The 24,418-nt window shown below is 55.2% G+C and overlaps 4 protein-coding genes across 10 annotated transcripts in view; 2 read left to right on the top strand and 2 right to left on the bottom strand.

Annotated features, from left to right (window-relative positions):
* The window catches only part of SMG5 (SMG5 nonsense mediated mRNA decay factor), a 40,113-nt gene extending 26,777 nt beyond the window's left edge, over positions 1 to 13,336 (top strand). The window contains exons 11-19 of the mRNA XM_011992755.1: positions 917 to 992; positions 1,698 to 1,873; positions 3,153 to 3,311; positions 9,019 to 9,078; positions 9,451 to 9,610; positions 10,037 to 10,127; positions 11,054 to 11,128; positions 11,554 to 11,692; positions 11,878 to 13,336. Of these exons, the coding sequence (XP_011848145.1) occupies positions 917 to 992; positions 1,698 to 1,873; positions 3,153 to 3,311; positions 9,019 to 9,078; positions 9,451 to 9,610; positions 10,037 to 10,127; positions 11,054 to 11,128; positions 11,554 to 11,692; positions 11,878 to 11,961 (1,020 nt within the window). The 3' untranslated portion in view covers positions 11,962 to 13,336. The remainder of the gene's footprint in view (positions 1 to 916; positions 993 to 1,697; positions 1,874 to 3,152; positions 3,312 to 9,018; positions 9,079 to 9,450; positions 9,611 to 10,036; positions 10,128 to 11,053; positions 11,129 to 11,553; positions 11,693 to 11,877) is intronic.
* A 793-nt stretch (positions 13,337 to 14,129) lies between these two features.
* Positions 14,130 to 18,889, top strand: PAQR6 (progestin and adipoQ receptor family member VI). Of its 7 annotated transcripts, XM_011992752.1 has the most exons (9): positions 14,130 to 14,276; positions 14,612 to 14,738; positions 15,491 to 15,557; positions 15,994 to 16,121; positions 16,257 to 16,462; positions 16,591 to 16,717; positions 17,072 to 17,168; positions 17,397 to 17,547; positions 17,901 to 18,889. In XM_011992752.1, the coding sequence occupies exons 3-9, from the start codon at positions 15,516 to 15,518 to the stop codon at positions 18,173 to 18,175; spliced, it is 1,026 nt and encodes a 341-aa protein (XP_011848142.1). In that variant the 5' UTR covers positions 14,130 to 14,276; positions 14,612 to 14,738; positions 15,491 to 15,515; the 3' UTR covers positions 18,176 to 18,889. The 7 variants fall into 7 exon arrangements, 6 of the variants coding, with proteins under 6 accessions (XP_011848142.1, XP_011848139.1, XP_011848140.1 ...); XM_011992749.1 differs by lacking the exon at positions 14,612 to 14,738 and having other exon boundaries at positions 15,491 to 15,566; XM_011992750.1 differs by lacking the exon at positions 14,612 to 14,738 and having other exon boundaries at positions 14,130 to 14,329; positions 15,491 to 15,566.
* An 81-nt stretch (positions 18,890 to 18,970) lies between these two features.
* On the bottom strand, positions 18,971 to 20,341 carry BGLAP (bone gamma-carboxyglutamate (gla) protein). The gene is made up of 4 exons (XM_011992748.1): positions 20,007 to 20,341; positions 19,711 to 19,749; positions 19,472 to 19,541; positions 18,971 to 19,270 (listed from the first exon to the last, which is right to left on the bottom strand). Exons 1-4 carry the CDS (start codon positions 20,068 to 20,070, stop codon positions 19,141 to 19,143), a joined length of 303 nt encoding a protein of 100 aa, XP_011848138.1. The 5' UTR covers positions 20,071 to 20,341; the 3' UTR covers positions 18,971 to 19,140.
* A 1,983-nt stretch (positions 20,342 to 22,324) lies between these two features.
* The window catches only part of PMF1 (polyamine-modulated factor 1), a 28,524-nt gene continuing 26,430 nt past the window's right edge, over positions 22,325 to 24,418 (bottom strand). Inside the window, exon 6 of the mRNA XM_011992835.1 lies at positions 22,325 to 22,818. Coding sequence (XP_011848225.1) covers positions 22,765 to 22,818 — 54 coding nt within the window. The 3' untranslated portion in view covers positions 22,325 to 22,764. The remainder of the gene's footprint in view (positions 22,819 to 24,418) is intronic.

Genomic DNA, 24,418 nt, shown 5'->3' with positions numbered 1-24,418 from the left:
TGTTAGCCAGGATGGTCTTGATCTCCCGACCTCATGATCCGCCTGCCTCAGCCTCCCAAAGTGCTGGGATTACAGGCGTGAGCCACCGCGCCCGGCCTGCTTTCTCCTTTCATGAAGTATTCAGCTGGTGAAAAAGCTCAGCCAGGCTGGTCTCAAACTCTTGACCTCAAGTGATCTGCCTGCCTCAACCTCCCAAAGTGCTGGGATTACAGGCATGAGCCACCGTGCCCAGTCCGAATGTGGCTTTTTTTGTTTTGTTTTGAAACAAGGTTTTACTCTGTTGCCCAGGCTGGAGTGCAGTGGCGTACCTCAACTCCCACTGCAGCCTCAACCTGGGCTCAAGTGATTCTCCCAACTCAGCCTGCCCAGTAGCTGGTACTACAAGCGCATGCCACCATGCCTGGCTAATTTTTTTTTTTTTTTTTTTTTTCAAGAAGGAGTTTCGTTCTCATTGCCCAGGCTAGAGTGCAATGGCAGAGTCTCAGCTCACTGCAGCCTCTGCCTCCTGGGTTCAAGCAATTCTTCTGCCTCAACCTCCCAAGTAGCTGGGATTATAGGCACTTGCCACCGTGCCCGGCTAAATTTTTTTGTGTTTTTAGTAGAGATGAAGTGTCATCATATTGGCCAAGCTGGTCTCCAACTCCCGACCTCAGGTGATCCGCCTACCTTGGCCTTCCAAAGTGCTGGAATTACAGGCATGAACCACCATGTCCAGCCAGCCCAGTTAATTTTTGTATTTTTTTTTTTTAGAGAGAAGGTTTTGCCTTGTTGCCCAGGCTTTTTTTTGTTAGTTTTTAAATCAAACCCCCATAGGCCTCTGAACATAGGCCAGATCCTCCAGGGTGGTGCTTTCCTTGCTCACCGCTGTTCACCACTGTCTCTGGCTGAAGGCCTCCTCTCCCTTCTTTCTCCCCAGAGCTCTCAAAGTCTGTGGAACCGCCTGTCTGTGTTGCTGAATCTGTTGCCTGCTGCTGGCGAACTCCGGGAGTCTGGTGAGTAGGTCCCTGTCTCTACCCTCCTTTCTTTTCTCTCTCAGTGGCCCTACTAAGCCCATCCCGCCTCCCCATAACCCAGCCATTGGGGTAAGGAGGTTAATGGGATTCACTGCCAGCCTCCCTAGCACACAGCAGTCATTGTGTGGTCTAGGCCTCTCCGGTTTCCCACCCCAACACTGCTGCACTGTGGGCAGGTGACCCGGTCAGCAAGGGAGTGTGCGCCCTGGGGAAGGTAAGGGCAGAGTGAGAGGGCCCTGGGAGCCAGACCTAGCTGCTGCTGTTGCATTGATGTCTGTGGTCATTGAGAATTGACTTTGATCTACCAAGTTTATTTGTCTGGCTCATCTCCTCCTACCACCTTCCAACTGGAAAACTCCACCTGCTCCTATCCCCTAAGACTTGCCACGGGCTATTCATTCATCCTGAGCCCCTCCTCTCATTTCCATCCCAATGTAATTGTCCCTTCTGTCAGGAAGCCTTCCTAACCTGAGCCATCCTTGTTCTTCCTGAGCCTCTCTGCTCTGCCTGACTGGCTCTTACGTGTCCATCTCTCTTTCCTTCACTCCCTCCATCTCTCCCCATTGTCCTAGGGTATGTCCTGTCTCATCGTCTCATCAGCCTGATAATTCCCAAAGGGAAGGGCTGTGTCTCTCTGGGAGTTCCCACAGAACAGATGGTCTTACGTGTCCTTCTTCTGCCCAGGCCTGGCCTTGTGTCCTGAGGTCCAAGATCTTCTTGAAGGTTGTGAACTGCCTGACCTCCCCTCTAGCCTTCTGCTCCCGGAGGACATGGCTCTTCGTAACCTGCCCCCGCTCCGAGCTGCCCACAGACGCTTTAACTTTGACACAGATCGGCCCCTGCTCAGCACCTTAGAGGAGGTAAGGATAGCATTTCTTATGCCACAGCTGTTTGTCAGTCACACACAGCGGCAAACAGGTTCAAGTCTGGGGAGGGAGGGGGCAGGATGCCCTCTTCCACCCAGACAGGGACAGTGTCCTTGGGGCTACAGGCTATGCTTCCTTCTTCATTCAGTGAGCCATTTTAGCTTTTTTCCTGCCTTGGCAGGATGTCCTTCTAAAGGTCTGCCATTCTTAGTTTCTACTATTGTAGAACAGCCACCCCCCTCCTTTCTCTGCCTTCTGTAAAGGGCAGAACAAATAGTTATTAGGGCTTTGAAATCTTTATCAGTCTCTTTTCTAACTCTGAGCCCAGCCTGCTCTGAGCTGAACATCAAACAATCATAGAAAGTTAGAGCTGGAAGGGAATGTGCTGCCCCCTTAGTCCAGCAACTTTCACCCTTAAATCTCCATCACCACATGGGCCATTTGGGGGCAGCAGAGGGAAGCCAAGCAGACAGGCCACCCGGTCCTGGCATACACGAACCACCTGGCTGCTTCCTCTCCAACCAGAGCTGCTTGGCTCTGGTTTATATTTTAGAGTTCTACATAAGATTTTTATTTGAGAGGGAAGAAGGGTTTTACTGACCACAAAAATAAGTTGGGGCCAGGTGTAATGGCTCACCTCTGTAATCCCAGCACTTTGGGCCAAGGCAGGTGGATCCCTTGAGCTCAGGAGTTTTAAGAACAGCCTGGGCAATATGGCAGGACCTCATTTCTGTCAAAAAATACGAAAATTAGCTGGGCATGGCGGTGCGCGCCTGTAGTCCCAGCTACTCGGGGGCCGAGGCAGGAGGATGGCTTGAGCCCAGGAGGTAGAGGCTGCAGTGAGCTGTAATCACACCACTGCACTCCAGACTGGGTGACAAAGCGAGATTCTGTCCCAAAAAAATTGGAAAATGTGGTCTAGTTTGGTCTCCTGGAGCATGTGAGAAGCATTAGGAGAGAGATGGCATTAGAATCCAGGTCTCCTGACTTCCAGCCCAGTGCCCTTTGCTCTTGTTTCTTAGCCCAAGTCCTGGTTCTCTGGTTCTCCTAGGAGTTTCCTTGCTGTACCTACTCGTTTTCTGGCAGTTAGAGGCTCTGGGCCTTAGTGTTTCTCCTTTCCACCCCATACACCGCCAGTCTTCCCCTAGAGCCCTCATTGCTAAGGTGGCTGGGCCAGCAGGGAGGTGGGAGGGAGGAAGTGGGGGGTCCTGGAGGGCAGGGTGGGTCTAGAGGGCCCTGCTCAGCGGCGCTGGGCTCCTGTATCTCCCCACAGTCAGTGGTGCGCATCTGCTGCATCCGCAGCTTTGGTCATTTCATCGCCCGCCTGCAAGGCAGCATCCTGCAGTTCAACCCAGAGGTTGGCATCTTCGTCAGCATTGCCCAGTCTGAGCAGGAGAGCCTGCTGCAGCAGGCCCAGGCACAGTTCCGAATGGTGAGTCAGGCCTTCCCCTCCCCGTCAGCTATGCTCCCATTGGGCTTACTGAGAAACCAGGGCAAGAGGCTCAGACCCACTGGTGGTCTCCATCTGAAGGACATTAGTAACATGCCTAGGAAGAGGGGAGGGAAGGCTGGGAGGGAGGCCTGGGAGGGACTAAGGGATAGGACTGATAGACAGGGACTGAGAGGGGGCTTTTTTTTTTTTGAGACGGAGTCTTGCTCTGTCGCCAGGCTGGAGTGCAGTGGCGTGGTCTCAGCTCACTGCAACCTCCGGCTCCCAGGTTCAAGCGATTCTCCTACCTCAGCCTCCCGAGTAGCTGGGATTACAGGTGTGCACCACCATTCCCAGCTAATTTTTGTATTTTTAGTAGAGACGGGGTTTCACCATGTTGGCCAGGATGGTCTTGATCTCTTGACCTTGTGATCTGCTTGCCTTGGCCTCCCAAACTACTGGGATTACAGGCGTGAGCCACCACGCCTGGTCTGAGAGGGGCTTTGAGCAGAGGCTGCCTAGCTCAAGACCTGTACCCAGACTCACCTGGAGTTGAGGCCATCTCTGTCACCTCTTAGTCTATGAATTGATCAAGTCACTTAACCCCACCAAGCCAGTTTCCTTGTCAGTTATGTGGGAACAAATAGAATCCACTTTATGGAGTTTTTTGAAGATGGAATAATAGTGGATATGAGGTGCCTTGCACATTGTCTTACAGAGTATGTGTGTGCTTAGCAAATGTTCCGTCTATTCCCTTTCATTTAAGAGGGATAAAGACTGAGGAACAGAAGGGAGTGGAGGGCTCCTGGTATAAGGGGCCGTGAAGGAACTTTCCCATCCCAGACATGGTCCCATCCCACAGGGGCCCCAAAGGATGGAAAGTGGCCTGTGTTACCTCTTTTCCATCCAGTAATTCATTCCACGAATATTTATCAAGAACCCACTTTGTGCCAGACATGACAGTATTCTAGGCACTGGGGTTACAGCAGTGAACAAGACCGTCCTTTCTCTTGTGGGCAGCAGTTTTCACAGGGTTTTCACAGTGGGACCTGCACAGCTCTGGGCATGTTTCCCAATACACCACCCTGAGCTAAGTGGCACCAGTACATTTGGGGTGTTAGTGTGTGGCACAAGAAGTATGATGTGTCTCAGCAACCCCTCAGGGTTTCTTCTTCATCTCAAGCCAATCCCCTCCTCCACATTCTTCCTTTCCACCCATCCCAGGGCCAGCAGCTTCCCCACCCTGTCTGAGTGCCATTTCTTGTGGGCATTCTGCTTGGCTGGAAAGGGGCAAAAGCTCCCCAGAAACTCCCTTCCTTACTGTCTTATAAACAAGCACATTTTGTTAAAAACAAACTTTTTGTGTTAAGGCTTTTATTGCTAGTCCATAGGGGGAGACATGGGGCAGCGGGGGTGGGGGGGGTTACAAAAATAATTATGGGGAAGTTAGACGGCTTCAAAAAATGTTAGTTTTTGCAGGCATTTCCTCCAGCCTAAAGCTCCTGAAGACACTCCTCCTGTGGGGGGCAGGGAGTACCTGCAAGCCCTTCTCATGTGGTGCTAGACTCCACAGGCCAAGCTAGACACAGGCCATGTTGCTTGCTGGGGCTGCCTCCTCCTCTGCTTGAGTCACAGGCTTTTACCCCGAAGGGCTTATCCCCAGTCAGAGGAGTGTTGTCGTCACATTTATCATGAGCTTTCTCTGTGCACAGCCTGGTTTGCATGTGACATCTCATTTAACCCTTGCAGCAGCCCAGTGAGGTAGGTGTTTGCATTCTCCATTTTATAGATAAGAAACTGTAGGCTGGGTGCTGTGACTCACGCCTATAATCCCAGCACTTTGGGAGGCCAAGGTGGGCGGATCACTTGAGGTCAGGAGTTCAAGACCAGCCTGGCCAACATGGTGAAACTTCGTCTCTACTAAAAATACAAAAAATAGCTGGGCATGGTGGCGGGTGCCTGTAGTCCCAGCTACTCGGGAGGCTAAGGCAGAAGAATCACCTGAACCCGGGAGGCAGAGGTTGCAGTGAGTCATGATCGTGCCACTGCACTCCAGCCTGGGCGACAGAGCAAGACTCCATCTCAAAAAAAAAAAAAAAAAGAAAAGAAAATGTAGAAAGACAAAGGAACATTCCCAAGATCAGAAAGTAGTCAATGGTAGAGCCAGGGCTCTGGAGTTGGACACACTGTGGAGTTCTTATCCTGGCTCTTTCTGCTGCTTTAGAGACTTAGCTTCTCTGTAGGCCAGGTGGGCACTAGGAGTTGCGGGGGCTGTAGTACCTGCTGATGGGACCTCTGAAGGTAGGCTTTCCCTCCGAGGAACACGTAGGCCCACATCTGTTTGAAATGCTGGGTTGGTGATGTCAGAGTCTCAGATTAGCACAGCTCCCTCTTCTTGGGTCCAGGCCGATCCCACTCACCTGCACTAGTTCTCTGGGGGGGCTTTTACACAAGTGCCCCCATCCCCCTCTCTTGAATAAGGGGTTTCACAATTATCATTTTAGTCTAAAAGCAACTCACGGGCTTGAGTTCTGCAGTGGGAAGAGGGAAAGTTTGTGGTGCCTCCCTTGCTTACCAGTTTGCCCACAGGGCCCGTCAGAAAATGACTCTCCCAGGAGGTTGAGGCTGCAGTGAGCCAAGATCTTGCCGCAGCCCTCCAACCTGGGTGACAGTGAGACCCTGCCTCAAAAAAAAAAAAAAGAGAGCAAGAGAAAATGGCTGTCACCTAGGCTCTGGCCTTCTGCTTCCATTCGTCTACACTGTTTCTCAAGGGGACACTCTTGGCACTTTGGGCAGGACAGTTCTTTGTTGTGCAGGACTCTGCAGGGGGTTGAGAGTGGAGTTACTACAGCCCCCACAACTCCTAGTGCCCACGTGGCCTACAGAGAAGCTAAGTCTCTAAAGCAGCAGAAAGAGCCAGGATAAGAACTCCACAGTGTGTCCAACTCCAGAGCCCTGGCTCTACCATTGACTGTACTTTCCAACCTTGGGAATGTTCCTTTGTCTTTCTACATTTTCTTTTCTTTTCTTCTTTTTTTTTTTTTTTTGAGATGGAGTCTTGCTCTGTCACCCAGGCTGGAGAAACTGTAGACTTTATTCCTCTTTCCCTAGTCTTCCTACTAATGTGTGTTTTCTCTTTGTAATCCAGTCCAGGACCCACAGTATGTTTGACTGTCATGTATCCTTGGTCTCATGCAATCTCTGACAATTCTCAGTTTTTCCTTCTCTTTCCTGGTGTGACACTTTTGAAGAGTACTGGTCAGTTATTTCATAGTGTCCCTCAATTTGGGTTTGTGTGATGTTGTCTCATGATGAGAATGAGAATTTTTTTCTTTTTTTGACACAGGGTCTTGCTCTGTTGACCCAGGCTGAAATGCAGTGGCACGACCATAGCTCACTGCAGCCTTGAACTCCTAGGCTCAAGCAGCCCCCCTGCCTCAGCCACCTGAGTAGCTAGGACTACAGGCTTGATTAATTTTTCAGATAAAAAAAAATATATATTTTTTGTAGAAATGTGATCTTGCTGTATTGCTGAGGGTGGTCCCAAACTCCAGAGCTCAAGCAGTCCTCCTGCCTTGGCCTCCCATATTGCTGGGATTACAGGCGTGAGCTACAGTGCCTGACCCCAAGATTAATATTATATTTAATTTTAATTTTGTATTTTTATTTATTTATTTATTTTGAGACAGAGTTTTGCTCTTGTTGTGCAGGCTGGAGTGCAATGGCATGATCTTGGCTCACTGCAACTTCCGCCTCCCGGGTTCAAGCGATTCTCCTGCCTCAGCCTTCCGAGTAGCTGGGATTGCAGGCACATGCCACCACGACTGGCTAATTTTTATATTTTTAGTAGAGACAGGATTTCACCATGTTGGTCAGGCTGGTCTCGAACTCCTGACCTCGTGATCCACCCGCCTCAGCCTCCCAAAGTGCTGGGATTACAGGCATGAACCACTGTGCTCAGCCCCAATTTTTGTGTTTTTAGTAGAGTCAGGGTTTCACCATGTTGGCCAGGCTGGTCTCGAACTCCTGACCTCAGCCTCCCAAAATGCTGGGATTACAGGTGTGAACTACCATGCCTGGCCCCAACATTAATATTTTATTATTTTATTTTATTTTATTTATTTTGAGATGGAGTCTTGCTCTGTCGCCCAGCTTGTAGTACAGTGGCTCTGTCTCGGCTCACTGCAACCTCTGCTGTCCAGGTTCAAGCAATTTCCCTGCCTCAGCTGGGATCTCAAGTAGCTGGGATTACAGGCACGCGACACCACGCCAAGCTAATTTTTGTATTTTTAGTAGAGATAGGGTTTTGCCATGTTGGCCAGGCTGCTCTCGAACTCCTGACCTTAGGTGATCCGCCTGCCTCGGCCTCCCAAAGTGCTGGGATTACAGGTGTGAGCCACCGCACCCGGCCAAGATTAAAATTTTAAAGCACCACTTTGATGATGCCACTTTGGTCATCAAAGAGTCTTCAGTGGGCCAGGCGCTGTGGCTCACACCGGTAATCCCAGCACTTTGGGAGGCCAAGGCGGGCAGATTGCTTCAGCCCCGGGAGTTTGAGACCAGCCTGAGCAACATGGTGAAACCCACTCTCTACAAAAAATACAAAACTTAGCCAGGCATGGTGGCATGTGCCTGTAGTCCCAGCTAATTGGGGGGCTGAGGCAGGAGGATCATTTGAGCCCGGGAGGCAGAGGTAGCAGCAAACGGGAATTGTGGCACTGCACTCCAGCCTGAGTGACAGAGTGAGACCCTGTCTCAAAAAAAAAAAAAAAGAAAAGCATAATAAAAAGAGTCTTCAGTGGCTCCCCGTATCTTACAGGATAAAGTCCCCATCCTTAACCTCATCTTTTAGACCACACTAAGGAATTTGGACTTTACCCAGAATACAGAGGAAAGGGATCAGAAGACTTAGGTAGGGCTATAGTGGGCATCAGATGGTTTTTAAAAGATTGCCTTGGTTGTAGGTAGAGAAAAGGGATTGAATTAGAGGCAGAGACCAGTACGTGTTTGTTACAGTAGTCAAGGAGAGGTGTTGGCTTAGACTGGGGTTTCACAGTGGAGGTGGGAGGATTTGCACGCTGTTTAGGAGGCACAATTGACAGGACAGGGAAGCTGATAACTTCTGAGGCTGAGAGAGAGGGAAGACTCAAAGCCAACCCTGAACTTTCTGACTTGGGCAGACTGTGGTTTATTTACTAGGCTAGGGAACACTAGAGGAAGAGATGCAGGTTCTGAGGAGCAGATGGGGCTGCTGAGTAGGCAGTTGGATGTGTGGATCTGGAGCTCAGGATGGTTAGGCTTGGGCTGAATCTGCAGATTTGGAAGACGTTAGCAAGTGGATGGGGGTAGAAGGTGAGGAAGTGCTTGGGTAGGATCTCCTGGGAGGGGAGACCAGATTGAGAAGAGCAGAGATTGAATCCTGAGGCACAGCCAGGTGATGTCCTGCACGGCAACGGCACATGGCTGTCTGCTCCCCGTCCCCTGCAGGGCTTGGAACATCATGACATGCCTCGGGTTGGTAATGGAAGTGTTCAGAGTGCAGCAGAAGAATATTTGTTCTTCCATGGCTCTCCTCCCCTCATTTAGCAGCAGTGCTAGAGAGTGACTTTGCATGAGGTCACACTGAGACCCCAGGAAACCCTCTTGGTCTTCCTGATGACTGAAGGGAATGTGTACCCCAGCTCCTTATAGCTCGTTGTTTCCCTCATAGGCACAGGAGGAAGCTCGTCGGAACAGGCTCATGAGAGACATGGCTCAGCTACGACTTCAGGTAGGAAATCAGGGCCCAAGTGCTTCTTCTGCACTTGGTAGAGCTTTTGCTTCAACCTTACTGGCAGGTCTCCCCCTTCCGCTGCAGTCCCCCTGCTCTGTTGCCTCTGTGTCCCTCCACTTCTCCCAGATCACCCTCCTTACTACTCACTCTTCATTCAGCCATGTGCCTCCTTTCTGCCTTCACTTCTGTCTCTCCCTTTCTCTTTAACCCTTACTTCTGTCTACTTTCCCCCCAGAGCCATTGGTAGAAAGGGTCCTCTGATCCCCTTAACAGGAGGAGCCCTATAAGAGCCACCTTGAGCACCACTCTTCCCCCAGCCTGGCTGCCGGGGTCCCCCGCAGCTGTGCCCACCCTGCCCTCTCTCACCAGCTCGAAGTGTCTCAGCTGGAGGGCAGCCTGCAGCAGCCCAAGGCCCAGTCAGCCATGTCTCCCTACCTCGTCCCCGACACCCAGGCCCTTTGCCACCATCTCCCTGTCATCCGCCAACTGGCCACCAGTGGCCGCTTCATTGTCATCATCCCAAGGACAGGTAAGTACATTGGAGAGATAAGGGGACAGATAGAGTATGGCTAAAGGAGATTCTGGGCTTGGGATTAGGAGACCTTATTTGGGCCCAGTTTATACACAGTCACCTTGGTCAAGTCTTACCACCTTTATGAACCCGTCACTTCATCTGTGAAATGGACATAACAATCCCTGTTCTGCCTCACAAGACAGTTGGGAGAAACAGAAAATGTAAGTGAATATAATGTGAAAGCACTTGGTAAATTGCCAAGTATATTGCTGGCGGAAGGTCACATTTTCAGAGAACTTTGGGAGCCCTCTCTGGAGCCAGGGTCCCTTCTCTGCCTGAAGAGTGTACTGAGGTGAGCTCAGATACTTCCTCCAGAGCCCCTTGTCACAGCAGTCGGAGCTTATCTGTTTTGTCCTTTCCTACCCCCACCTTGCCCACCAGTGATCGATGGCCTGGATTTGCTGAAGAAGGAACACCCAGGGGCCCGGGATGGGATTCGGTACCTGGAGGCAGAGTTTAAAAAAGGAAACAGGTGAGTGCAGGCCTGGCTGGACCTGTGCTGAGCCCTGGGTCTGTCTTTCAGACGACACATGCTTATGAGCTGCTTGCTCCCTGTGGGTAAGACACATACATACCCATCTCTACTCACAGTCAGCTCACTGCGTGGGCAGTGATACCAGACATAATCAGAAGTCAAGGTTGTAGGTGCTGAAATAGAGGGTGACCAAAGGGGCCAGGAGCCCTGTGGGTAGCACTGAGCTGCTGTCCTTCCTCTGCGACAAGCCTGTGATCAGCACCCACTGGGGAGAAGGGAGCAGACCTCCTTCCCCCAGCTTTAGACTTTATAGGAATTTCTCCTGCTTTAGCGTTGGGACAGGTGATCAGGTTTCTCAGAGTGTGAGGGCCGCCTTCCAGGCTGCCCAGGGGCTTCCCACCTCCCCGCTGAGCTGAGAGAGTGGTGAGACTGAAGCCAGCCAGGGAGGGGCAGCTGGCAGCATGTAGCAGATGCTGAGCCGGTACAGGCCTGCCCTTCTGGCCTTTGGGGCCGGAGGAGGACTAGGCAGAGGGTGTAGGGAATAAGAAGAAAGCTTCCTTTTCCCTGCTAGCTGGCCCACCCCCTCCTCTGCATCTGCTCTGCCTGGCCAGGAAGCTGCACAAGGCCTGATTGTTTGGACCTTGTCTCCAGAAGCCCTGACTTGAAAAGCATCTGCTGCTTCTCCCCTCTCAGCTCCTCCCCTGAGAGGAACCAAATAATTGATGTTATCAGGAGAAAAAGTGAGCTGGGCCCAGCAGCCAGGAAGCCACTTAAGAATGGCTCCAAACAAAGCTGTGGTGGGAGAGACATGTTCCCCACCCCCACCTGCAAAACCAGGCCCCCAGAGCCACAACGGACTGCTTCATGTAAGGCGCCCTGCCAGTCCCCTGCTCCTGACCTCCACTCGCACATCTCCTCTGCAGGTACATTCGCTGCCAGAAAGAGGTGGGAAAGAGCTTTGAGCGGCATAAGCTGAAGAGGCAGGATGCAGATGCCTGGTAACAGTTTAGCCCTCCCCTCTAGAACCTCAGTCAAGCCACCTGCCTTGCTCCTCCATGAGCATTCCTAGGGAGAACGGGTAGGGCTGGAGAATTCTGAGGCTCCACACGTAGCCTGCCGGGGCCCTCCTGCAGGCCTCACCTTGCGGGGAGTACGAAGTTGCCCCAGCACCTGAGCTTTTCCTCTGTAGGCAGATGGATCAGCCTCTTCGGGCCTTGCGATGCTCAGGCTTGGTGTTTTCCCTCATCGCACCTTTGCCGGCTCCCCATAGTGTCTCCAGGGCCAGCTTCCAGGGCCCACTGCCGCTTGCTGCCCTTCCAGCCCCCAGCTGCCCCTAGCTGCCCCTGTCCCCTGGAGATCCTGGTGTTTGGGCTGTGCTAATGCTGGGTCTTGGCCCATCTTCCCCTCCACCCCCCATCCCCAGGACTCTCTATAAGATCCTGGACAGCTGCAAACAGCTGACTCTGGCCCAGGGGGCAGGTGAGGAGGATCCGAGCGGCATGGTGACCATCATCACAGGCCTTCCACTGGACAACCCCAGCGTGCTTTCAGGCCCCATGCAGGTGGGTCATGGGTGAGTTGGGGGGATGGTGTGGAATAGGGATGAGGTACCAGAGCAGACTCCATCCCCAGACCCTCCACATAGCTGCATTTTTCTCTTCCATCACTCCTTCCCCAGCGCCTCAATGATTTGCTCCTCAGTTCAGGAGGTCAGACCCTCTCCATCTTTCCTCCTCCCATTCCACAGGCAGCCCTGCAGGCCGCTGCCCACGCCAGCGTGGACATCAAGAATGTTCTGGACTTCTACAAGCAGTGGAAGGAGATTGGTTGATACTGACCCCCAGGCCCTGCAGTGGGGCTGACTCCAGATCTCTCCTGCCCTCCCTGGCAGCCAGGACCAGCGCCTGTAGTCACCCCACCACACGCAGACTCATGCACGCACACAGGACGGAGGCCTAGCTGCTCAGAGGCTGCAGGGAGGGCCCAGGAGCCGGCTGGGAGGGTGGGGTCCCTTTGTTGCCAAGACGTTAGGAAAGTGAGGAAAGTGCTTGGATTAGGAGAGTCTTGTGGGCCCCTGGCCAGCCTTCCTGCCTCAGCTCCCCTGCGTCTCCAGGGGCAGGTGGCAGGCATGGGCACCTGCATTTCACTGGAGTGGGTTCTTGGATCTCTGAGGGGAAGGAACAGCAGAAAAGGCCCTTCTTCCTCACCCAAGATGCAGAGTGGTTGGGGCCAGGAGTTTGGACCCTCCAGTTCTTGGGGGAAGAGCCGGGTAATACCTGGTGTCTGAGTGATTCTCTGCAGACCCTTCCCCTCCTCAAGGATCACCCATCCTCCTTTCAGCCCCCTTTATGGGGACCAGGCAGCTCTGGAGCTAGCCACAGGGGCTCTTAGAGAAGCAAGGCCTGGTGTGGCCTGCACCGAATAGCAGGGTCAGGGTTCGTGTGCTCCTCCTCCTGCCACAGGGGCTGCACATCCCATTGCCCCACTTCTGCTTTCTGTCTCCCTCTGTCTAGCTTCCAGGGCAGGAAGCAGGCCCCACCTAGGGCTGCAGGCAATCTGGCCTGTGCCAGCATGGGCTCCTGTGCCCACCAGCCCCACAGGTGCTGTGCTTTGTGCTCTTGGCTGCTGTGCTGGGAGAGAATGGGATGTCAGGAAGAGAAGAAAGGGGGTGCAGTCTGAGGCCACCACCCCGCTTCCTATCTAAGGGAGGGCTGAAGACAAGGGGCTGGCATTCAGTGGGCAGCAGAAAGGAGAGGCCCCTTGAAGCTGCTCAGTCAGAGCCCTCTGTCCCTGCTTTTGCCCTCCCCAGTACTAAAGACCTGAAGGGGCTGAGTGTGGGGCTGGCTTTTGGAGTGTTGAGGTGAATATGTGGGAGCAGAGATCATGAATAGCTCAGGGCAGTGAATGGCGCACCAAGAGCAGGGCTGTGTGTGGGAGGCTGAGGCCAGAATTGCCTCAGCTCCTCCCCCTCAGGCTGGGAGGATAGCACAGGCTGCGGGCTGGGGGTGGAGGGTCTTAGCTCTGCTGCCCCCACCCCAGTACTAGCCTAGTTTCCCAAGCTGTGGCTTAAAGGATAGTTGGCTTCCTGCCTCTTTCCTCTAAAACAGCAAGTCTGGGAAATCCTGGGGTGAGTGGAGTCACCCCACCCCCAGTTGCTGGCAGAGACTGAGACTAAAGCATCACTTAATAAACCCCCCCAAGCCCAATCCCTGTCTCCTGGTGCCTGTCTGTACAGAAGTTTCATGGGGAGGTGGGACATTGAAGATGGCGTCCTGAAATGCATTTTGGAAAGACTTCTTTGAAGTGGATGGGACAGAAGAAGAAGCAGGCAATTTGAGTGAAAGCCCTGGAGATGGTTTGATAGACACTGTCAAGCTCCTTGACCCTGTAAACTGAGGCGGTGCCTTTGCAGGGGTGATAGTGAAAATCTCCTGCCAGCAACATCCCTGCCTGGGGTTGGTTCACTGTCACCAGCTGGGTCCTCTTCCTCAAGGGGGTGGGGGAGGTGAGCCTTGAAACCAGCCTCTGAGTCCTCAAGTGCCTGTCCTGCAAAGATTGGCACTTCAAATTGTGTTCAGGGTGGGGATGGGGAGGTGGTGAGCCTGGTGAATCCCGCATGGTAGAACCAACATTTACCAAAGGCAGTTTGCTCTGAGCCCTACCCAGCACCAGGTGCTAAAAGGCAGCAAAGCATGGTGAGAGATGGCTTCTGAAATAGGTTCTGCGTTTGGGGATTTGGGTTCCTCTGCCAGCCTAAGGCAGAGCTGTCCTTAACTGCTGGGAGAACCTGGAACAAGAAAACTGCTCTCAGTCGCCAGGGGGACTCTACAGCACCGTGGCCACATCCTGGCTTGGGCCCCTAGCCTATTCTAGCCAGTCAGCACAGGGAGTTGGGGTTGTGCTGGAGGAGCTGGCTGTGTGCAGGCGGCCGAGTGAGCTGCCTGCTAATGGGGCTGGGCCACCCCGTGCTGCTCCCTGGAGGCTGGACAAGGCTGGGATTGTTCCCTGGCTCCCCTTTGTCTCCCCACTCCCCGCCCAGGCCTGGCCCCTCTCCTCCATCAGCCTGGCTGGCAGCAGCCTCGGACTCCGCCCGTGGAGCCCTGGGCCTGCTGACCCACCAGCTTAGGAGCACCCGCCAAGCTCTGGGTAAGGAAGCTCACCTTCTGGGGCTCTGACACCACCTCTCTGGGGAAATAGAGGTAAAGCACCTTGCTCCAGCCGTCCCTCCCCCATTCCCACAGCAACTGCACACACCCCACTCCAGAGATCTCCAAACCCTACTACTAAGGGAAGGCACCGTGAGGGGAGCTAGACCCCAGTGTATTCCTCACTCCTTCCCCAGATAGATGGGCAGCACTCAGGATAGGGGAGAACTCCCCCATCCCACTTGTGGGAGCAAGCAAAGGATACCCTGGGAGGCCCTCATCTATCTTTGTTCTGCTGGGATGCAGGGACTAGGGCCAGGTTTGCCCTGTGCCCAGCAGGGTCTCCAGCACCCATCTCAGGGGCAGAGGCTGGGGGGTGACTGCTGGTGCAAGCCCCAGAGTGCATGCAGCAAAAACACGGATGCATTGCTGGTGGCAGGAAGAGGAGGGACTAGGCTCTAGAGTTGCTGCAAAGTTTTGGCCTGGGTTGGTGGGGGGAGTGTCCTAGTCCTCCTCCTGGGGCAGCTCCGCCTGCCCAGCTGGCCCAGCCCCTCCACTTGTGCCAAGGAATGTGCCGGGAGAGGCCAGCAGGGCAGCAGAGCCACAGCCACCTGGAGGCAGTGCACAGGTCTGGGGCTGAGGGATATGGGGCTCAGGAGAGGCAGGGACCCCAAAACACTCCTGGGGGGCACAAGTGTAGTCCTAGAGAAAAGCCAGGCATCCCCCAACTCCTTGTCCCACCTGATGGCATCTGGCTTCGCCAGAGACTCTGAGTGCCAAGAGTGTTCTGTGCTCAGCTCGGGCACTGTGGGCGAAGCACGTTCTGGTGGGGCAGGGAGTGGTACCCGGGCTGTCTCTGTGCTGGCCTCCAGGAGTCAGGGTTCTTCCCGAGACACAAACTGGGAGCCTGGGTGTTTGGATCTCTATTTGGGGCAGCCTCCTGGCTGGGAGGACCCCACCACTCCATGCTGGGCTGAGGCCGCCAAGCCCCTCAGTGTGGGGACTGAATGCCCCAAGGAGAACAGGGGTTAGAGTTAAGTGGTGCAAGGGCTGGGGAAGGTGGACCAGCCTCCCTGGGCCTGAAGGAAGCAGCTTCAGGAGGGAGGGTGCTGTCTGCCTCCCACACGTGCTGCCCATCCTGGGGCTGAACCCAGGTGAAAGGGGCCTGTGGATGGGGGCAGATATCTGATCCCCTATCCCCTGCTCTGTCTCTAGGTCAACGTGGAGGTGCCAGGCCACCATGCTCAGTCTCAAGCTGCCCCAACTTCTTCAAGTCCACCAGGTCCCCCGGGTGAGGGGCTCCACTCACTGACCCACCAACCCCCATTCCCTAGAGGACTGACTAGGGGCTGACATTCTCTTTTAGCTATTGGGGCAGCCCCTCCTGCAGGCGAACTCTTACTCTCCCTTTCCGGTGTGAGGCTCTTCCTCTCTTCTCTGAGGAACAAGCTTGTGGCCCTCCATCTGGAGTCCCCTTCCCCAGAGCACCCTGTGTGCTGCGCCCCAGCCCCACCCCACCCCACTCTGGCTCTTCGGTTTCCCATCTGTTTTGCGGGTTGTGGGTGCTGGGACCTGTGGTAAGATCAGATCAGATTTAGTTTGGCTTGGGGGCCACGTTGGTCTCCAGCCCAGCCTCTTTGACCCTGCTTCCAGAGATCTCAAATGGAGGGAAAGGGTCGGGGCACAGTGACGCCCCTCCTCTCCCACCACTACCCTAGGTGTTCTGGGAAGATGGCATCATGTCTGGCTACCGCCGCCCCACCAGCTCGGCTTTGGACTGTGTTCTCAGCTCCTTCCAGATGACCAACGAGACGGTCAACATCTGGACTCACTTCGTGCCCACCTGGTGAGGGGAGGCTCTGCCCCAGGCCGCGGCCTTGAGCTCAGAGGGGGTACCCAGGCGGGCAGGGACCGTCCAGGCCCACGGGCTGCAGCAGCAGTCGCGGGGGTCCACGGGGGCCTGAGCACGCGCCCGCCGCAGGTACTTCCTGTGGCGGCTCCTGGCGCTGGCGGGCGGCCCCGGCTTCCGCGCGGAGCCGTACCACTGGCCGCTGCTGGTCTTCCTGCTGCCCGCCTGCCTCTACCCCTTCGCGTCGTGCTGCGCGCACACCTTCAGCTCCATGTCGCCCCGCGCGCGCCACATCTGCTACTTCCTGGACTACGGCGCGCTCAGCCTCTACAGCCTGGGTGAGCCGGACAGGCGCGGGAGCGCGGGAGCGCGGGGTTTGGGCGTCCCGGAGCAGGTCGAGGGGTGGTACACGGGACATAGGGGCGTGCCCCTCAGGCCTCAGCTGCACGCCCCCACCTCACCGCAGGCTGCGCCTTCCCCTATGCCGCCTACTCCATGCCGGCCTCCTGGCTGCACGGCCGCCTGCACCAGTTCTTTGTGCCTGCCGCCGCACTCAACTCCTTCTTGTGCACCGGCCTCTCCTGCTACTCCCGGTGGGTTCCCAGGCCCCTCCGGTGGGGACGGGGAAGGCGGAGGCACAGGAGAGGACACACCTCACTGCTCTCAAACAGCATTAGTGACATCGGGACCATGTACTGAGGACTTCCTCTGTCAGACCCTGTATGCTCATACCCATGCTGTCTCCTTTAATTCTCACAAGCCACCATAAAAGGCAGATGTCTTTATCCCCACATACAGATGTGATCGTTTACACAGGTCATACGCCCTAAGGGTTTTCTTAGCTGCAGGCTGTGCTGATATTCCATCTTTGCCCAAGTCCTCTTGCCTTTCCTGACCCCTACCCTGAGCACAGCGATGGTGACCAGCCTTTTCCTCCCGCCTCCCAGTTTCCTGGAGCTGGAAAGCCCTGGGCTCAGTAAGGTTCTCCGCACAGCAGCCTTCACCTATCCCTTCCTGTTCGACAACCTCCCACTCTTTTATCGGGTAAGGAGGCCTGGGGCCCCTGCCCAGACACCTGCTTTCCTGTCCAGACCCTCAAAGTGCCCACTTCCAGCCTTGCCCCCTCAGTCCCTGCCTCAGCCCAGCCGCCTCTCTTCTGGTCCAGCACCCTGCCTAGCTGTGCCCGCCCGCTCTGCCTCCTCACCAGATCCCAGACACTCCCTATGTTTTGGCTCCCAAGTCCCTCTCCAGCAGTCTCTTTTCCTTTGCCAGCTCGGGCTGTGCTGGGGCAGGGGCCACAGCTGTGGGCAGGAGGCCCTGAGCACCAGCCATGGCTACCACCTCTTCTGTGCGCTGCTCACTGGCTTCCTCTTCGCCTCCCACCTGCCTGAAAGGCTGGCACCAGGACGCTTTGACTACATCGGTGAGGGCACGCCTGGCCCGGCCCGGGAAGAGGCAGGGGCAGATGGCTTCCCAGAGCACAGAATGAACTGGGTAAATGGGTATTACAGCCCCAGGATGGAGGCAAATTATAGGAGGGACTTCCCTGTCTTCCTCTAACGAGAGCATCACTGGAAGGGTCCTCCACCTGCCACTTCTAGGTAGCAAAACTAGTAGCATGTGTGCTGGGGCCACATGCACAAATGCTCATTCACTCCTTTCAGTCACTCTGGGAGTCAGGGTTTCTTAATTCTCAATAGGGGAGTAGCAGGCCTAGAGGATGGGGTGACTTGCACTGGGAAAGGTGTGGCTCTGACCTGCCCATCCTCTCCACAGGCCACAGCCACCAGCTATTCCACATCTGTGCAGTGCTGGGCACCCACTTCCAGCTGGAGGCAGTGCTGGCTGATATGGGATCACGCAGAGCCTGGCTGGCCACACAGGAACCTGCCCTGGGCCTGGCAGGCACAGTGGCCACACTGGTCTTGGCTGTAGCCGGGAACCTACTCATCATTGCTGCTTTCACGGCCTCCCTGCTTCGGGCCCCCGGTACATGCCCTCTGCTGCAGGGTGGCCCACTGGAGGGGGGTACTCAGGCCAAACAACAGTGAAGCCCCATCCCTGACCCTGCCCTGGAAGGGGCAGAGGCCAGGCCCCCGTGCTGAGGAGGAGCCCAGAGTTGTGCCTAATCAGGTGGGGACACATCTCAGCTTGGAACCAACAGGCGCTGAGGAGAGAGGGCATAGGGGAGAGGGCAGAGGAGAGGAGGGGTGTCTAGGGGGAATGGCAGAGTGTGAGAGGGACTGTGAGGGGGCTCTTGATGGGAGTAGAGGAAGTGCTGAGGGTCTTGAGAGGGGAGATGCATGCGTGTCCAGGCTGAAGATGCCCCCACATTCTGTCAAAGGTTGGGGCCGGGAGGTGTTGGGGTCCTTTCATCTGGCTCCATTTCTGGTGCTCCTGAAGTCTCTGCTCAGCACAGGGAAGAACTAACACGACTAACCTAGGCCTACCCCAAATGCTTCTTGCTAACCAGGCCGAGAAGCCACACACTTGCCCCCCATCCCCACAAACCAGGTAATGCCAGTTTGCCAGCAGCTATTTGCCTATAGAGATGAGTCTGTCCTGGTCATAACTGTGTACTCAAGGTGTCCAGGCTTTTGGGGGTGGGCCTATCTGGGTGCATTATGGATGGTTCAGTGGACTGAGGTGTGGGGAGGAGGGTCCTAGGCTAGAGGGGGGATCCCTAGTTAAGACTTTAGGAAGCCACCTTCAATGTTTTCTGGAACAAGGCAGGTACAAATAAAAAAATAAAACTTTGGAAAGCACTTTCTAGAACTGAAGAAGGTAAAACCTCCTCACCCCCATCCTCCTGACACCTCCCTCCCACACTCCATAAACTGGACAGATTCACAGGCCCACGGATTCCTCTTTTGAAGTTTATTTGGGAGCAGCTGGATGATGGGGACCCCACATCCATAGGGCTGGGAGGTCAGGGCAAGGGCAAGGGGAAGGGGAAAGAAGGGGGCCTGGAGAGGAGCAGAACTGGGTTTGCCGGCCAGGCCAGCGGAGCGACACCCTAGACCGGGCCGTAGAAGCGCCGATAGGCCTCCTGGAAGCCGATGTGGTCAGCCAGCTCGTCACAGTCCGGATTGAGCTCACACACCTCCCTCTTGGGCTCCAGGGGATCTGGGTAGGGGGCTGGGGCTCTGAGACACCCGACGTGGTGGCATCAGCCCCCGTGCAAAATGCCCATCCCTCCTCTCACTACACATGGGGCTCCAGGGTCCCCACCAGGGCTGGCTGCCTGTTCCCCCACCACAGCCCAGAGAGGCCACTCCCTGCTGCAGCTCCCCCACAGACCATCCCGGAGACGCAGGGCCTTGGCCCAGCTCTGCCTTTTCTCTCACCCCAGCCATTGATACAGGTAGCGCCTGGGTCTCTTCACCACCTCGCTGCCCTCCTGCTTGGACACAAAGGCTGTGGAGCAGAGGGGCAGGAATCAGGTGGCTCTGGGTTTGGGAGGATCAGGTTGGCAGCAGGCTGGCCTTCCTGACAGCCAGACAGGAGGTGGCAGGAGTAGGGGAATGAGACTGAGGGACAAGGTGAGAAGGGAGGGTCCAGGAGCCCATCAGGTCCATCCTCTTACCTGCACCTTTGCTGGACTCTGCACCGCTGGGTTTCGCACCTGCAAAGGAAAGGGAGCCTGGTTCACCCCTGCTCATCCCCAGGGCTCTCATCCTCCTTCCCCTGTGTCTCGGGCAGCTTGCTCTTCCTTCCTCTCCCTCTGCAAGGGCAGAGCTGGGGCAAATGGATTGAGCCTGCAACAGGGTGACTAGACTGCAAAGGGACTGCCAGCCAAAGGGGTGAGAAGAGGTGGGCCATGGTGCTTCCTTTTCTCAGCCCCCACTGCTGTGCGGCCTGAGGGGAGGTGGGGGCACTCACCTGCCTGGCCAGTGATGCAAAGTGTGGCCAGGGCCAGCAGGGCGAGGAGTGTGAAGGCTCTCATGGCGTCTCAGTGGCTGTGTTGGGCTCCTGCTCAGGACTCAGCTGGCCTGCCCCGCCAGCCTCCAGCACTGTTTATACCCTCTGGGCTGTGTCCCGGTGATGAGGAGGGGCGTGCCTGACCATGGTGCAGGCGGGTCTAGGGGGAATCTGCCAGGGCTATTTGAGGGTCATCCGCCCCAGCTCCGTAGGCCAAACCCCAAAGGATACTGTGGTTGGGAGCTGCGGCTGCCAGGCCAGGGGCCCCTGGGAGTGATGGAGGGTGAGCCACAATCAGACTGCCCGGCTCTTGACACTGCCTCTGGCCCCTTCCTCAGGGGGCAGCCCAAGACCCCTCAGCCCCGACTCACTCTTCTTCAGAGACCCCCAGCCTCAGGTTGAGCACTGGCTGAGCTCTAAGGAGATTCTAAAGAGGAAGCAGGGGTCAGAGACCTAAAATAGGTTCAAGCAGAGCTGGGCTCCAGCTGTCTCACAGCCTGTGATTTCTACTGTCAGCCCCGTAGGCAGGAGCCAAACCCAGGGAGGGGATGCCTCGCAATGCCCTCGTTCACCCGGTGAGACACCAAAGGCAGTCTGCTGTGGGCGCAGCTTGATGGCTCAGGCCCTGCACATCAGGACAGGAGAAAGGGTCGGGCGGCACAAGGCCAAGAGCCAAAGCCAATGGAGGTGGGGCTGGGCAGATGAGGTCAACTGGTTGGCCTCTGGGACACGCTAGGTGGCTGTGACTGCCAGGTACACAGGCACAAGGCAGGGAGGCAGGCACTCACTGAGGTGGGGAACCCCTTCCCTGTGCCCTTAGCAGGCAGGGAGGCAGGGCCTGAGGAGCATGGAGATGGAGTGTGCCTCCGCCCTCCCAGTCCCCCCGATTCTCCTGACCCTGCAGCCTCCACGGTGTTAACCACCCTGGGGAGGGACCTGCCCTCCCGTAGTGCTCCTGTAAGCAATAGGAAGGCCTGTCCTCTACGGTACAGAACAACCCAGCCTGAAAACCCATCCCACACCTGAGAGCCTCCACTGCCTCAGGTCAGCCCAGAGAGGGAAGAGGTGTCCTGGGACCTTCCCCTGTCTAACCTGTGTCACTCACCCACCCACCAACCAACCAGGGCTTGAGACCATCTGCCCAACCTGACAAGTAAACAAAGCACCCAACGGGGCAGGCCTGACAGGAGCAGGGCATTTGAATGCTTGAATGCCACAGCTCCATGGTAACAAAGTGGGCAGAGGGAGACTGAGCTGAGTGCCGTTTATGGGAGGGGGGAAGTGGGGGCCACCTGATGCTTGCCTGTGTCCCCAGTGTGCCTCTGGCAGACCTCACCAAAGCCCTCACTAGGGAAAAGTTCTGCCCCCATCCACACCCAACCCCTTTCCCCCTCTGGCAGATCCAGGAAGCACCCATCCTGCCTTTGGCTGCCCTGGCAGAAGAATGAAGTGGAAGAAGAGAAACAAAGTGCCCGTGATTCTTTTTTTTTTGAGACGGAGTCTCGCTCTGTCACCCAGGCAGGAGTACAATGGCGCCATCTCGGCTCACTGCAACCTCTGCCTCCCAGGTTCAAGCAATTCTCCTGCCTCAGCCTCTCCAGTAGCTGGGATTAGAGGCACGTTCTAATGCCCAGCTAATTTTTTTTTGAGATGGAGTTTCACTCTTGTTGCCCAGGCTGGAGTGCAGTGGTGCAATCTTGGCTCACTGCAACCTCCACCTCCCGGATTCAAGTGACTCTCCTGCCTCAGCCCCCCGAGTAGCTAGGATTACAGGCACACGCTACCATGTCTGGCTAATTTTATATTTTTAGTAGATATGGGGTTTCACCATTTAGCCAGGCTGGTCTCGAACTCCTGACCTCAGGTGATCTGCCCACCTCAGCCTCCCAAAGTGCTAGGATTACAGGCATAAGCCACTGCACCTGGCCTAATTTTGTATTTTTAGTAGAGACAGGGTTTCACCATGTTGGCCAGGCTGGTCTCGAACTCCTGACCTCAGGTGTTTCACTTTGGGCCTCCCAAAGTGCTGGGATTACAGGCATGAGCCACCGTGCCCGGCCGTAATGATTCTTGGAGGGTGCCAAGAGTGACACCTCCTTGGCAGCTCATCCTATCCACAGGGAACCCAGGGGTCCTGGTTTTTGTACAAGGGGCTCTGCTGCTCTCCGCACATGGTCTGGTAAGCCCCTTGCCAACCCACCCCCGCCTGGAGGCTCCCAGAGGACCACGACTGAAGACTTGGCCCAAGAGAGGCCAGGCAGAGGAAGCATCCTCACAGATTACAGTGTAGTGGAGGAAGTTTATTTACGGATGTGGGGAGAACATGGTAAAGGCCCCTGGGCTGGGCAGCAAGGGGGCAATCAGTGGAGATTGAAAACAGATTCTCCAAGCCAGGCCCAGGGAAAAGGGCTCAGGAACCAGCAGGAGTGGGGCGGAGGGGCAAAGCTGACCTGAACGTAAAGAAGAGAGAACATGGCCAAGAATTATCCAGGTAGAAAAAACAGAGGAATCTAAAGAGGGTGTATGTCCAACCCCAAGGGTACCCCAAAGGCACAGTGGCAATGAGGCTTTCTCTGGCCTAGTCCTCCAGCAAATTCCATCACTGCTGAGGGACTGGGCACCATTTCAGCCGTTCTCAGAGGCAGGCCGCCCAGGCCAGGCATGCTGGCCACAGGCTCTTGACCTTGACTGCCCTCTGCTTCTGGGCCTGGCGGTCTCCTCACTCAGGCTCCCTCAGCACAGCAACCAGCTCTCTCTGTTCTCTGTGTAGAGCCTGAAATCAATGGGAGACAACAGACAAACTGGGATCTGAGAAAACCCAAATCCTTGCCCTCCACTGTCCCTGACTCCAGGCCTGGAGTTTCCCCCAGGACAATATGGATGGAGTCTGTGGCTTAAGTCATGGCCCTGCAGAGCACGTTAGGATGAAGACACATTAGAAAGTCTGCACCATTCGGCAAGTATTTATAGCAAGCTGGGTTCTGTGACCACCTAGGCTGGGCATCCCCGGAGCAGAGCCCATCTTCAGCAAGGGTCCCCAAAGTGGTCCTTCAATCCTCTGACCTCAACAGAGCTTTCTGGCGAGAAACTTTCTTGAATTAAGTAAACTTTCAGTTGAGTTACAGACATGGAAATTGCCCACGTCAAACAACATGAAGGTCTGTAGCTGGAATAGGTGGGGCATGGCTTTAAGAGCAGAGGGCTTTGTCCCTCTTAGGATAGCACTGTATCCCAGAGCTGGTGAGGCCCTGGGATCATTATCCAGCCAATTTGGAAGCCAGGACCCAGAGAGAGGAGTGACCCATGGCCTCATGGTGACTGAGTGGTGATGGTGGAGCAGCGCCTTGCCTGAGGACTCAGCAGGGGGCTCTGGGAGTGCCCGAGACACAACTTGGAGTTGTGCCCTGCAAGATGGCACCAGGCTTAGGGTGGGGGCCTTGGTCACTACCACTTTTGTGCCTGCTACCCGGTCCCGCAGGCCAGTCTGTGACGTGGGGAGAGCAGAGGGAGTGGGGACAGTAGGGAGCAGAGCAGCTGCCAGCCTTCCACTTGCCACCGCCTCCTGGCCAGGGCCCTTCCTAAGCTGTGGCAGGGCCTTCAGGCTGCAGCTAACTGGTATTGGGAAAAGAAGACCAGGGAGATCCGGGAGCCATAAATTTGGGGACCTGTAACCCTCAGGAATATGAGGGTTTGCCCCAGGAAGGGGCTGTCAAGTGGCTCTAAGTAGATGTCAATTGGATGCTGACATGATGGATGGAGGGAGTTTGACAGAGATGCCGCCACTTGAGCCCTACCAGAAAGCTTCTCTTGGAAATGCACTTTGAGCCCATAGGAAAATCTGTCTCATCGAGGTGCAGCCGAGCTGCTACCTGTGCCATCCAGCTTGATCCTCTTCTTCTCCTTTCTTTACCCAACGTGGCCCCAAGTAATGTCAGGCCACTTTCAAAAGTTAAGTTCACCCTCAAAGGACACACAATTGTGGCATGGAGGATATGTGTTAGATGTGTGAAGGCTCTACAAATCATTCTAATATACATATTATTCAAATATCGGGCAATGGCAGATAGTCAAAATAATCCTGAGCACAAAGAACAAAGCTGGAGGCATCACACTACCTGATTTCAAATTGTACAAGGCTATAGTAACCAAAACAGCACTGGTACTGTTATAAGAACAGACACATAAATAAATAAATAAATAAATAGGAACAAACACATAACCAACAGCATAACAGAATACAGACTCAGGGCCGGGCGCGGTGGCTCAAGCCTGTAATCCCTGCACTTTGGGAGGCCGAGACGGGCGGATCACGAGGTCAGGAGATCGAGACCATCCTGGCTAACGTGGTGAAACCCCGTCTCTACTAAAAAATA

The sequence above is a fragment of the Mandrillus leucophaeus genome, unplaced genomic scaffold (assembly GCF_000951045.1).
Source record: "Mandrillus leucophaeus isolate KB7577 unplaced genomic scaffold, Mleu.le_1.0 Scaffold418, whole genome shotgun sequence".
Lineage (NCBI taxonomy): Eukaryota > Metazoa > Chordata > Mammalia > Primates > Cercopithecidae > Mandrillus > Mandrillus leucophaeus.
This window is presented reverse-complemented; position numbering and strand designations above follow the sequence as displayed.